Here is a 12,235-nt window from a genome sequence, read left to right on the forward strand (position 1 = left end):
GCTAGCCAATTTTCCCAGCACCATTTATTAAATAGGGAATCCTTTCCACATTTCTTGTTTCTCTCAGGTTTGTCAAAGATCAGATGGCTGTAGATGTGTGGTATTATTTCTGAGGACTCTGTTCTGTTCCATTGGTCTATATCTCTGTTTTGGTAGCAGTACCATGCTGTTTTGGTTACTGTAGCCTTGTAGTATAGTTTGAAGTCAGGTAGCGTGACGCCTCCAGCTTTGTTCTTTTGAATTAGGATTGTCTTGGCAATGCGGGCTCTTTTTTGGTTACATATGAACTTTAAAGCAGTTTTATCCAATTCTGTGAAGAAACTCATTGGTAGCTTGATGGGGATGGCATTGAATCTATAAATAACCTTGGGCAGTATGGCCATTTTCACAATATTGATTCTTCCTATCCATGAGCATGGTATGTTCTTCCATTTGTTTGTGTCCTCTTTTATTTCACTGAGCAGTGGTTTGTAGTTCTCCTTGAAGAGGTCCTTTACCTCCCTTGTAAGTTGGATTCCTAGGTTTTTTATTCTCTTTGAAGCAATTGTGAATGGAAGGTCATTCATGATTTGGTTCTCTGTTTGTCTGTTACTGGTGTATAAGAATGCTTGTGATTTTTGCACATTAATTTTGTATCCTGAGACTTTGCTGAAGTTGCTTATCAGCTTAAGGAGCTTTTGGGCTGAGACAATGGGGTTTTCTAAATACAGAATCATGTCATCTGCAAACAGGGACATTTTGACTTCTTTTCCTAACTGAATACCCTTGATTTCTTTCTCTTGCCTGATTGCCCTAGCCAGAACTTCCAACACTGTGTTGAATAGGAGTGGTGAGAGAGGGCATCCCTGTCTTGTGCCAGTTTTCAAAGGGAATTTTTCCAGTTTTTGCCCATTCAGTATGATATTGGCTGTGGGTTTGTCATAAATAGCTCTTATTATTTTGAGGTACGTTCCATCAATACCGAATTTTTTGAGCGTTTTTAGCATGAAGGGCTGTTGAGTTTTGTCAAAGGCCTTTTCTACATCTATTGAGATAATCATGTGGTTCTTGTCTTTGGTTCTGTTTATATGTTGGATTACGTTTATTGATTTGCGAATGTTGAACCAGCCTTGCATCCCAGGGATGAAGCCCACTTGATCATGGTGGATAAGCTTTTTGATGTGCTGCTGAATCCGGTTTGCCAGTATTTTATTGAGGATTTTTGCATCGATGTTCATCAGGGATATTGGTCTAAAATTCTCTTTTGTTGTTGTGTCTCTGCCAGGCTTTGGTATCAGGATGATGTTGGCCTCATAAAATGAGTTAGGGAGGATTCCCTCTTTTTCTATTGATTGGAATAGTTTCAGAAGGAATGGTACCAGCTCCTCTTTGTACCTCTGGTAGAATTCAGCTGTGAATCCATCTGGTCCTGGACTTTTTTTGCTTGGTAGGCTATTAATTATTGCCTCAATGTCAGAGCCTGCTATTGGTCTATTCAGAAATTCAACTTCTTCCTGGTTTAGTCTTGGAAGAGTGTAAGTGTCCAGGAAATTATCCATTTCTTCTAGATTTTCTAGTTGATTTGCGTAGAGGTTTTTATAGTATTCTCTGATGGTAGTTTGTATTTCTGTGCGGTCGGTGGTGATATCCCCTTTATCATTTTTTATTGCATCTATTTGATTCTTCTCTCTTTTCTTCTTTATTAGTCTTGCTAGTGGTCTGTCAATTTTGTTGATCTTTTCAAAAAACCAACTCCTGGATTCATTGATTTTTTGGAGGGTTTTTTGTGTCTCTATCTCCTTCAGTTCTGCTCTGATCTTAGTTATTTCTTGCCTTCTGCTAGCTTTTGAATGTGTTTGCTCTTGCTTCTCTAGTTCTTTTAATTGTGATGTTAGAGTGTCCATTTTGGATCTTTCTAGCTTTCTCTTGTGGGCATTTAGTGCTATAAATTTCCCTCTACACACTGCTTTAAATGTGTCCCAGAGATTGTGGTATGTTGTGTCTTTGTTCTCATTGGTTTCAAAGAACATCTTTATTTCTGCCTTCATTTCGTTATGTACCCCGTAGTCATTCAGGAGCAGGTTGTTCAGTTTCCATGTAGTTGAGCAGTTTTGATTGAGTTTCTTAGTCCTGAGTTCTAGTTTGATTGCACTGTGGTCTGAGAGACAGTTTGTTATAATTTCTGTTCTTGTACATTTGCTGAGGAGTGCTTTACTTCCAATTATGTGGTCAATTTTGGAATAAGTGTGATGTGGTGCTGAAAAGAATGTATATTCTGTTGATTTGGGGTGGAGAGTTCTGTAGATGTCTATTAGGTCTGCTTGGTGCAGAGTTGAGTTCAATTCCTGGATATCCTTGTTAACTTTCTGTCTCGTTGATCTGTCTAATGTTGACAGTGGGGTGATGAAGTCTCCCATTATTATTGTATGGGAGTCTAAATCTCTTTGTAAGTCTCTAAGGACTTGCTTTATGAATCTGGGTGCTCCTGTATTGGGTGCATATATATTTAGGATAGTTATCTCTTCCTGATGAATTGATCCCTTTACCATTATGTAATGTCCTTCTTTGTCTCTTTTGATCTTTGATGGTTTAAAGTCTGTTTTATCAGAGACTAGGATTGCAACCCCTGCGTTTTTTTGTTCTCCATTTGCTTGGTAGATCTTCCTCCATCCCTTTATTTTGAGCCTATATATGTCTCTGCGTGTGAGATGGGTTTCCTGAATACAGCAGACTGATGGGTCTTGACTCTTTATCCAGTTTGCCAGTCTGTGTCTTTTAATTGGAGCATTTAGTCTATTTACATTTAAGGTTAATATTGTTATGTGTGAACTTAATCCTGCCATTATGATATGAACTGGTTATTTTGCTCGTTAGTTGATGCAGTTTCTTCCTAGCCTCGATGGTCTTTACATTTTGGCATGTTTTTGCAATGGCTGGTACCGGTTGTTCCTTTCCATGTTTAGTGCTTCCTTCAGGGTCTCTTGTAAGGCAGGCCTGGTGGTGACAAAATCTCTAAGCATTTGCTTATCTGTAAAGGATTTTATTTCTCCTTCACTTATGAAACTTAGTTTGGCTGGATATGAAATTCTGGGTTGAAAATTCTTTTCTTTAAGAATGTTGAATATTGGCCCCCACTCTCTTCTGGCTTGTAGAGTTTCTGCTGAGAGGTCTGCTTTAGTCTGATGGGCTTCCCTTTGTGGGTAACCCGACCTTTCTCTCTGGCTGCCCTTAAGATTTTTTCTTTCATTTCTACTTTGGTGAATCTGGCAATTATGTGTCTTGGAGTTGGTCTTCTCAAGGAGTATCTTTGAGGCGTTCTCTGTATTTCCTGAATTTGAATGTTGGCCTGCCCTACTAGGTTGGGGAAGTTCTCCTGGATGATATCCTGAAGAGTGTTTTCCAACTTGGTTCCATTTTCCCCCTCACTTTCAGGTACCCCATTCAGACGTAGATTTGGGCTTTTTACATAATCCCATACTTCTTACAGGCTTTGTTCATTTCTTTTTCTTCTTTTTTCTTTTGGTTTCTCTTCTTGCTTCATTTCATTCATTTGATCCTCAATTGCTGATACTCTTTCTTCCAGTTGATCAAGTCGGTTACTGAAGCTTGTGCATTTGTCACGTATTTCTCGTGTCATGATTTTCATCTCTGTCATTTCGTTTATGACCTTCTCTGCCTTAATTAGTCTAGCTATCAATTCTTCCACTCTTTTTTCAAGATTTTTAGTTTCTTTGCGCTGGGTACGTAATTCCTCCTTTAGCTCTGAGAAGTTTGATGGACTAAAGCCTTCTTCTCTCATCTCATCAAAGTCATTCTCCATCCAGCTTTGATCCGTTGCTGGCGATGAGCTGCACTCCTTTGCAGGGGGAGATGCGCTCTTATTTTTTGAATTTCCAGCTTTTCTGCCCTGCTTTTTCCCCATCTTTTTGGTTTTATCTGCCTCTGGTCTTTGATGATGGTGATGTACTGATGGGGTTTTGGTGTAGGTGTCCTTCCTGTTTGATAGTTTTCCTTCTAACAGTCAGGACCCTCAGCTATAGGTCTGTTGGAGATTGCTTGAGGTCCACTCCAGACCCTGTTTGCCTGGGTATCAGCAGCAGAGCCTGCAGAAGATAGAATATTGCTGAACAGCGAGTGTACCTGTCTGATTCTTACTTTGGAAGCTTTCTCTCAGGGGTGTACTCCACCGTGTGAGGTGTGGGGTGTCAGTCTGCCCCTAGTGGGGAATGTCTCCCAGTTAGGCTACTCAGGGGTCAGGGACCCACTTGAGCAGGCAGTCTGTCCCTTCTCAGATCTCAACCTCCGTGTTGGGAGATCTACTGCTCTCTTCAAAGCTGTCAGAGTCGTTTGCGTCTGCAGAGGTTTCTGCTGCTGCTGTTGTTGTTGTTGTTGTTGTTGTTTAGCTGTGCCCTGTACCCAGAGGTAGATTTTACAGAGACAGGCTTCCTTGAGCTGCTGTGAGCTCCACCCAGTTCGAGCTTCCCAGCGGCTTTGTTTACCTACTTAAGCCTCAGCAATGGCGGGCGCCCCTCCCCCAGCCTCACTGCTGCCTTGCGGTTAGATCGCAGACTGCTGTGCTAGCAAGGAGGGAGGCTTTGTGGGCATGGGACCCTCCCGGCCAGGTGTGGGATATAATCTCCTGGTGTGCCCGTTTGCTTAAAGCACAGTATTGGGGTGGGAGTTACCTGATTTTCCAGGTGTTGTGTGTCTCACTTCCCTTGGCTAGGAAAAGGGATTCCCTTCCCCCTTGCACTTCCCAGGTGAGGCGATGCCTCCCCCTGCTTCACCTCTCGTTGGTTGGGCTACAGCAGCTGACCAGCACCGATTGTCTGGCACTCCCTAGTGAGATGAACCTAGTACCTCAGTTGAAAATGCATAAATCACTGATCTTCTGTGTCACTCATGCTGGGAGTTGGAGACTGGAGCTGTTCCTATTCAGCCATCTTGCTCCGCCCCCTTGCTGCTTTCACAGTGTGCTTTTTATCTTTATAATTATCCTGCTTGGAATTTGCTGAACTTCTTGGATCTAGAAATTTGTGTTTTTCTTAGAATTTGGAAAGACTTTGGCCATTTATTAAATATTGTATTTTTCTGTCTCGTTATCTCTCCTCTCCCATTGTACATAGTTAGACCACTTAATATTGAACTTTAAATTTCTGAAGCTCTGTTTATTATTTTTTAAAAGTCTTTTCTTCACATTCAATAGACCTATTGATTTTCCAGTTAAGTGGCCCTTTTTCTGCCATCTGATCTCAAATTAAGGCCATCTAATGAATTTTTCATTTCATACATTATACCTTTTAAGTTCTGGAACTTCCATTTGGTTCTTTTTCATAGCTTCAATTTGTCAGCTGAGATTGACCCATGCGAACATTTATTATGACCATATTTTCCTTTAAATACTTGAACATGTTTATAATACTTGCTTTGAAGTCCTTGTCTGCTAATTCTGACACTTAGATCATTCAGGATTTAGTGTCTGTGAGCTGCTTTTTCTCTTGACTCTAGGTCTTTTTTTCCTGTTTGTTCACTATAGTGTATTTTGCTTGTGTAATGGGCATTATGGGTGATGTATTATAGACTTTGGATTCTGTTATTTTTCTCTGATGAGTGTTGAATTTTTGTCTTAGTAGACATCTAATGTGGCTGGATTCAACCCCCAACATGATTTTTTCTGTTACAGGCAGCAGCAGAAATCTCATCTCAGATCCTTCCACCTTCCAGCTGTTTCTCTGTGAAGAACCTTGGAGTCTTCCTCAGACTAGGGTCATTCAAATATTGGGTGTAGTTCATATAGAAATTTTGTAGCACTTTCCTTTCTGGGATTTTACCTTTCACTTTTAAGCTGCCTTGGCAACCCCAAACTTTGTCCTTTTTAAGCCAGCAAGACAACAGATTCTTGCTTCAGTCTAAGTGACCTTTTCCACATGAGCTGATGAGTACCCTCAAGCAAAAGCCTTATAAAAATTCTACCAGTGCACTTTGGGAGGCTGAGGCAGGTGGATTTCTTGAGCTCGGGAGTTCTAGACCAGCCTGGGCAACACCGTGAAACCCCATCTCTACTTAAATACAAAAAATTAGCCAGGTGTAGCAGCATGTGCCTGTAATCCCAGCTACTCAGGAGGCTGAGGCAGGAGAATCACTTGAACCCAGGAGGTGGAGGTTGCAGTGAGCTGAGATCTCGCCTCTGCCTTCCAGCCTGGGAGAGAGAGCAAGACTGCATCTCAAAAAAAAAAAAAAAAAAAAAATTATACCAGTACAGTTTTTTCATTTAAGGCTAACTTCCTTCCAGTTGCTACCTGCTTTTGATTACTCTGTTGACTTAACATTTGTTTTTGTATTTTGTCCAGAATGTATAATTGTTATGTGTGGCAAGTTAATTTTAATATATGTTAAATTGTCATTATCTGAAGCAGAACACTGAAGCATTATGTTAGTTGAAACAATTAAAACAAAGTATATTCAGGTAATAGTTTAGGAAATTATGAAACATCTGCTAAATGGAATTACAAAAAATATATGACATTAAAAATTTGAAGACTATCAGAATATGATTTTGGCAAATTTAAATAATACTCTGGTTTGATTATAGCTGTGTTAAAAATTAGATATGTTCATGAATACATACTGGAGAGAATATGGGAAAAAAGAAAAGAGTTTATTGGTTGTAGTGGTAGAATTTGGGGGAAGTTTTCAAAAATATTCCATTAACACTGGTATAAAACTATGATGTGTTTATTATACACACATATATGTATAGAAATGTGTGTATATTATACATATATACACATACACATTTATGTATACAGTTTATATGTATACATATAGTTTATGTATACACCCATGTAGTAAAAGACTCCTGGACAGTATAGTTGAGCTCTTGTGGCAGGATTTTCACCCCACACTCCGGACATAAACTGTTGATAAGATATATACAGAAAGGTTATTTACATATATAAAAGCTTCAAGTCAAGAAAGAGAAATTAAATTCATAGGTGCTAGTAACAAGGAGTCAGGGGAGCTTACTTAAGAAAAGTGGTAAGCAGGAACTAATTCCTAAATGGCCCATAGTGGTTTTCATGTCCTCATACAGACCTTAAATGCTGGGGATTGATGTCTTAATGTTCATAGGAAAGTCTAGGCCACATACTCTGTGCTCTCACAAGGTAGTTGGAACTGATCAACTAAAGCATAGAACCTGAAGAGAGATTTTTTCCTATGAAATGGGACTAAAAAAGGGAGCCCACAGACAGACCCAGGAAGTTTCAGGTAAGCCTGCTGTTTTCCCAGGGCATGTAGAAGGGTAAAATACGAGATCCAGAGCCTTAAGCCTGTATTATAGATGAATGTGGAGTTTGATTTGATATTATAGTTTCATTTTGGTACAAGGACTCTAAATCAATAAATCAGTATACAAATACGTCTGGAACCATTAAACCCTTAGAAATTCAGCAGAGACAAATATGAAACTGCTTCTATAACCCACAAGATATAAGATTCCTCTGAAAAATAATCGTTGTGAAGGTAAGTTCGTATTTTAAAATTTCAGATCATGAGAGAAAATAATGCCAATCCAGGTATACAGGACTTCCCTGGAGAAAATATCCTTGCTTAAAATGAACTCATGATTAAATTAAAAAGAATAAATCACATGAGGAAAGGGAGACTGACCACAAATTTCTCATCAGTAGTAAAAACCAGAAAACAAAAAGAAAGATGGTTTGACAAAATTAATATATAACAGAGTAGAGCTTAAGACAAAATGGAATTACCGTAAAGGACACTAGATCTTGATAAAAGGAATATACTACCAAGAAAATGTAAAAATTATAGTCTTATTTATATAGAATATAGTCTTAGCAGTATAGTCTTAGAGTTAAGAATGCAAAAATTGACACTTCCAAAGAGAAATTAATAAATGTCCAGTCGTAGTTGTCAGAAACTGGTAGATAAAATGGCAACAAAATATTTAAACAGCTTAATTAATACACTTGATTAAATATAGATCTGTATGGAAATTCCTCTAGCAGATAAATAGAGAATACAGATTTCTTTAAAGGATACATAGACTCTTAAAAAAGATGACTGTGAGTTGGGTCCCAAAGGAAGTTTTCATCATGAAAACCATATTCCCTGGCTGAAGTGAAAAAATAATTGATTGGTAGTAGATAGCTTAAAAATAAGATACATATATATTCATGGACATCAAATACTAAATTACAAAATATTTAAAATTAAATAAAATACTACATAGCGTTGTAGGTTCCAGTTAATGGAAATTTTTTGGGAATAGAAAGATAAAGTCTTTCTTCTGTGTGCTTATTAAAAACAAAGAAGTAAGGGGAAAATGTGTTTTGTATTCAACTTTAACAGCATAAATACAAGTAATGCCGAAGAAAAACAAAAAATAAATAAAAACTGATGAGATGTCAAAAAAAGAGCTCAATCAAGAAAATTCAAAGCTAGTTTTTTAAAAAAAGATAACAGATAATAAGCCTCCTTGCCAGGTACTGTTCCTTGTGTTGGGAGGATAGTAGTAAGCAAATCATACCAACTTCTTTCTTTATAAAGCTAGTGGGGATGTTGGACAAACAGATAAATGCCAGTGGCAGTAATTATAATAAAGATAAAGCAACGTGTAAAGGACAAGAGAATGACAAGATACAGTCAGGGAAGGTTTCTAAGGAGATAACGTTTGAACCACTGAGCACAGAAAAGTAAGGGAGCAAGTCAGGCAGGTAGCACTTTTGAAGAGTGTTCCTTGGCAGAGAGAAAAGAAGAGCAGAAGCCTTAACTGTCATACTAGTAGGACTAGAAAAAAAAGTGTCTTAAATGGATAGAGAACATTTACCAAAACACATGTTACCAGAATTATTCTTGATTACAGAAAGCTTAGAAATAAATTATTTAATGGAGAAACAAAACAAGGATATCTTCTGTTACTGCTACTCTTTATTATATTGGAGATTTTAGCCAAAGTAATTAGATAAGAAAAAGGAGGGGGAAAGAGACATAAAGATTGGAAAGGAAGAAAAATATTAATTATAAATGAAATGATTATCTGCAAGAGAATCTACATACTATTAGAACTGTCCGGGCACGATGGCTTACACCTGTAATCCCAGCACTTTGGGAGGCCAAGGCGGGTGGATCACCTGAGGTTGGGAATTCGAGAACAGCCTGACCAACATGGAGAAACCCGGTCTCTCCAAAAATAAAAATACAAAATTAGCCGAGCGTGGTGGCGCATACCTTTAATGCCAACTACCCAGGAGGCCGAGGCAGGACAATTGCTTGAACCCGGGAGGCAGAGGTTGTGGTGTGCCGCGATGGCGTACTGCATTACAGTCTGGGCAACAAAAGCAAAACTCTGTCTCAAAAAAATAAAAAAATCTACAGGCTATTAGAATTAATAAGAGTTCATGAAGGTTGCTGGAGATAAGGTCAACATAGAAAACCAATAGTTTGCCTGAACATCAACACACAGATAAAATTCGCAATACCATCTGTAAGTTGCCTTGTACTCTTTCTAACAAAATATTTATTCAGAAAGGAAATGACATTTTAAGGACAGATAAAAAAAAATCCAAATTATCAGTCATCATCTCCCATTCAACCTATAACATTAATACAGTCCAGAAATAAAGTCCTACATAAAGTTTAGGAGGTCTTTTGTGAAATTAGAAACCTGATTGAAAAATTCACCTGGAAAAACAAAGGTCCAAGAATTGTCAAGACTGTTTTGGAAATGAACAAGGAGGGTCATGCAATCAAATAACTAGACCTAAATTTTATAGCAGTAATAAATTCAAAGTGTGGTGTTGACTTAGGGATAGATGAGTAGATTAATAATAAAACAGAAAAGAAGGGCCAGAAAAAGATTCAAGCACATACCAAAATTAGTATAATAAAATAGTGAATGGGTTCCCAGATGGAAATAGTATATACTGTATATTACACTATACCATACACAAGAATAAATTCCAATTAAAGATCAAAATGAGAAAAGCTAACTTCAAAACTTTTAGAATGAAATATAGACTGCTTTTAATCTTAGATAGGATTTCTTAAATAAGACATAAAAATAACTCATAAAGAAAAAAATTGTTAGACTAGATCAAAAATGTTAACTTTAATAAAAGTTATTAACAAAGTTAAATATATGTAATAGAATTAGTATCCAGAATATATAAAGCTTTTATAATGTAATAAATAGCTCCACTTCAAAATATGCAAAGGCTAGGAATCAACAATTCATGGGGGAGAAAATCCCTATGTCTAGCAGGCAGGTTAAAAGGCACACAGCATTGCTAGTAATTGAGGAAAAGAAAATTTTTTTAAAAAATACAATTTCATGTCCATTGGAATAGTAACTTTTTAGTATATATGTATTACCTGTATCATGTATAAATGGCATATATATGCAAAGTAATAAGAAAATAAGAACTATCATATACTGCTTAATGGAAGTATAAATGGATACAAGTGTTTGAGAGAGAAATTTGTTAATATAAAATAGAAAAAAATCATTTATAAGCCCTAGAAAATTGACTTCGAGATTTATAGCTGAGAAATTCTTACAGGTATATACCAAGAGACATATACAAAGACACTTATGGCAGTACTGTTTGTAGAAAAACTGGAAGCTACATAATTACCTTTCAGTAGAGGAATAGATGAATAAATTTGATTATTCATTCAATGGGATAATTTTTAGTAGTTAAAATGAATGAACTTCATCTGAGTGTATCAACATGGATGGATCTCAAAAACAATGTTGAGTTTAAAAAATTGTACAGTGTAATGGAACTTACATAAACATTTAAAAGCTTCACAGAACAGTGTATGTTGCTTATAGATTTTTGTTTAATACAAGAAACAACTCGAAGTAACAACTGAAAAGTTTACACATTAGATTAATGATAGTTGCCTTTGAGAAGGTAGGGAGAGGTATAAGACTAGGCAGAAGAAAAGGGGAACTTAAACTTCATCTATGTTATTCTATTAAGTATAAAGTAAAAATAATCAAGGGGCTAAGTGATTCCAGGGCCCTCATCTACCAGAAGGGCTTTCATTTTTCTTTATAACTCTGTCCTTTAAAACAGCAGTCCCCAACCATTTTGGCACCAGGGACCAAATTCATAGAAGACAAAAAATTTTCCCACAGATCGAGGGGTGGGGGAGATGGTTTGGGGATGATTCAAACTCATTACATTTATAGTACAGTGTATTTATGTTATTATTACATTGTAGTAATACAATGAAATAATTATACAACTCACCATAATGTAGAATCAGTGGGAGCCCGCTTGTTTTTCTGCAACTAGATAGTGGTCCCATCTGGGGTTGATGGGAGACAGTGACAGATCATCAGGCATGAGATTCTCATGAGGACCATGCAGCCTTGATCCCTCACACGTACAGTTCACAGTAGGGTTCACAGGCTCCTATGAGAATCTAATGTTGCCACTGATGTGACAGGAGGCAGAGGTCAGGCAGTAATGCACTCGGCTGCTCACCTCCTGCTGTGTGACCCTGTTCCTAACAGGGATGAGAGTTGGGGACCCCTGCTTTAAAAGGCTATCATTTATATATATGTTTTAGAGCTTTACCAAGCTCTAAGGTAGAAAAAAATCATCCTTCTTAGATAACCATCCTACTTAGATAATCCCATAGAGTAGTCAGTTACTGGTACAATGAAAATATATTGAGATCTGTATGTTATAAAATAAACATTTCAATTTCATACTAATTTATATAAAAACTCATTCTTAAGTGGTCCCAGTCTTTACAAGGACTTTTCTTCATCTGGGGAACTGAAATTTTTTTTCATTTATTCATTCAACAGATTTTATTGAACTCCTTACGTGTACCAGATGATAACACAGCAATGAGCAAAACAGACAAAGCTTGCTATCATGAAGTTTCAATTCTAGTCAAGGAAGATAGCTGGTAAACAAATTAATAAAATTATAATATCACTGGTGATAAGTGCAATGATGAAAAATAAAGCAGGATGAGAGCTATAGAGAGTGATTGGGAGTATTTTATATGGGGAAGTCAGGGAAGAACTGTCTGTTGAAGGTAACATGGAGCAAAGTAACAAAGAAAGTAAAGGGATAAGTTATATGGGAGAAAAGTCCTAGAGGCTGACAGAGCAAGCCAGTGCAGAACCCGCTCCTGCCATGAAGCTGTCACGGAGGCTGCCTGGCTAGAGCTGAATGAATGAAGAATAGACTAGTATGAGATTAGACCA

General features: G+C 37.4%; 1 protein-coding gene across 4 annotated transcripts in view; it reads left to right on the forward strand.

Annotated features, from left to right (window-relative positions):
• Positions 1-12,235, forward strand: part of RFX7 (regulatory factor X7) — a 158,138-nt gene that overhangs the window by 59,887 nt on the left and 86,016 nt on the right. The window contains exons 1-2 of one of the 4 annotated variants that reach the window (XM_023228673.2): positions 6,228-7,248; positions 11,828-11,931. The exons of the other annotated variants lie outside the window; for them this stretch is intronic. Coding sequence (XP_023084441.1) covers positions 11,870-11,931 — 62 coding nt within the window. The 5' untranslated portion in view covers positions 6,228-7,248; positions 11,828-11,869. Of the gene's footprint in view, positions 1-6,227; positions 7,249-11,827; positions 11,932-12,235 lie in introns of those variants that run through there. 4 annotated transcript variants of the gene reach the window in all.

This window comes from Piliocolobus tephrosceles, chromosome 6 (assembly GCF_002776525.5).
Source record: "Piliocolobus tephrosceles isolate RC106 chromosome 6, ASM277652v3, whole genome shotgun sequence".
In the NCBI taxonomy this organism is placed as follows: Eukaryota; Metazoa; Chordata; class Mammalia; order Primates; family Cercopithecidae; genus Piliocolobus; species Piliocolobus tephrosceles.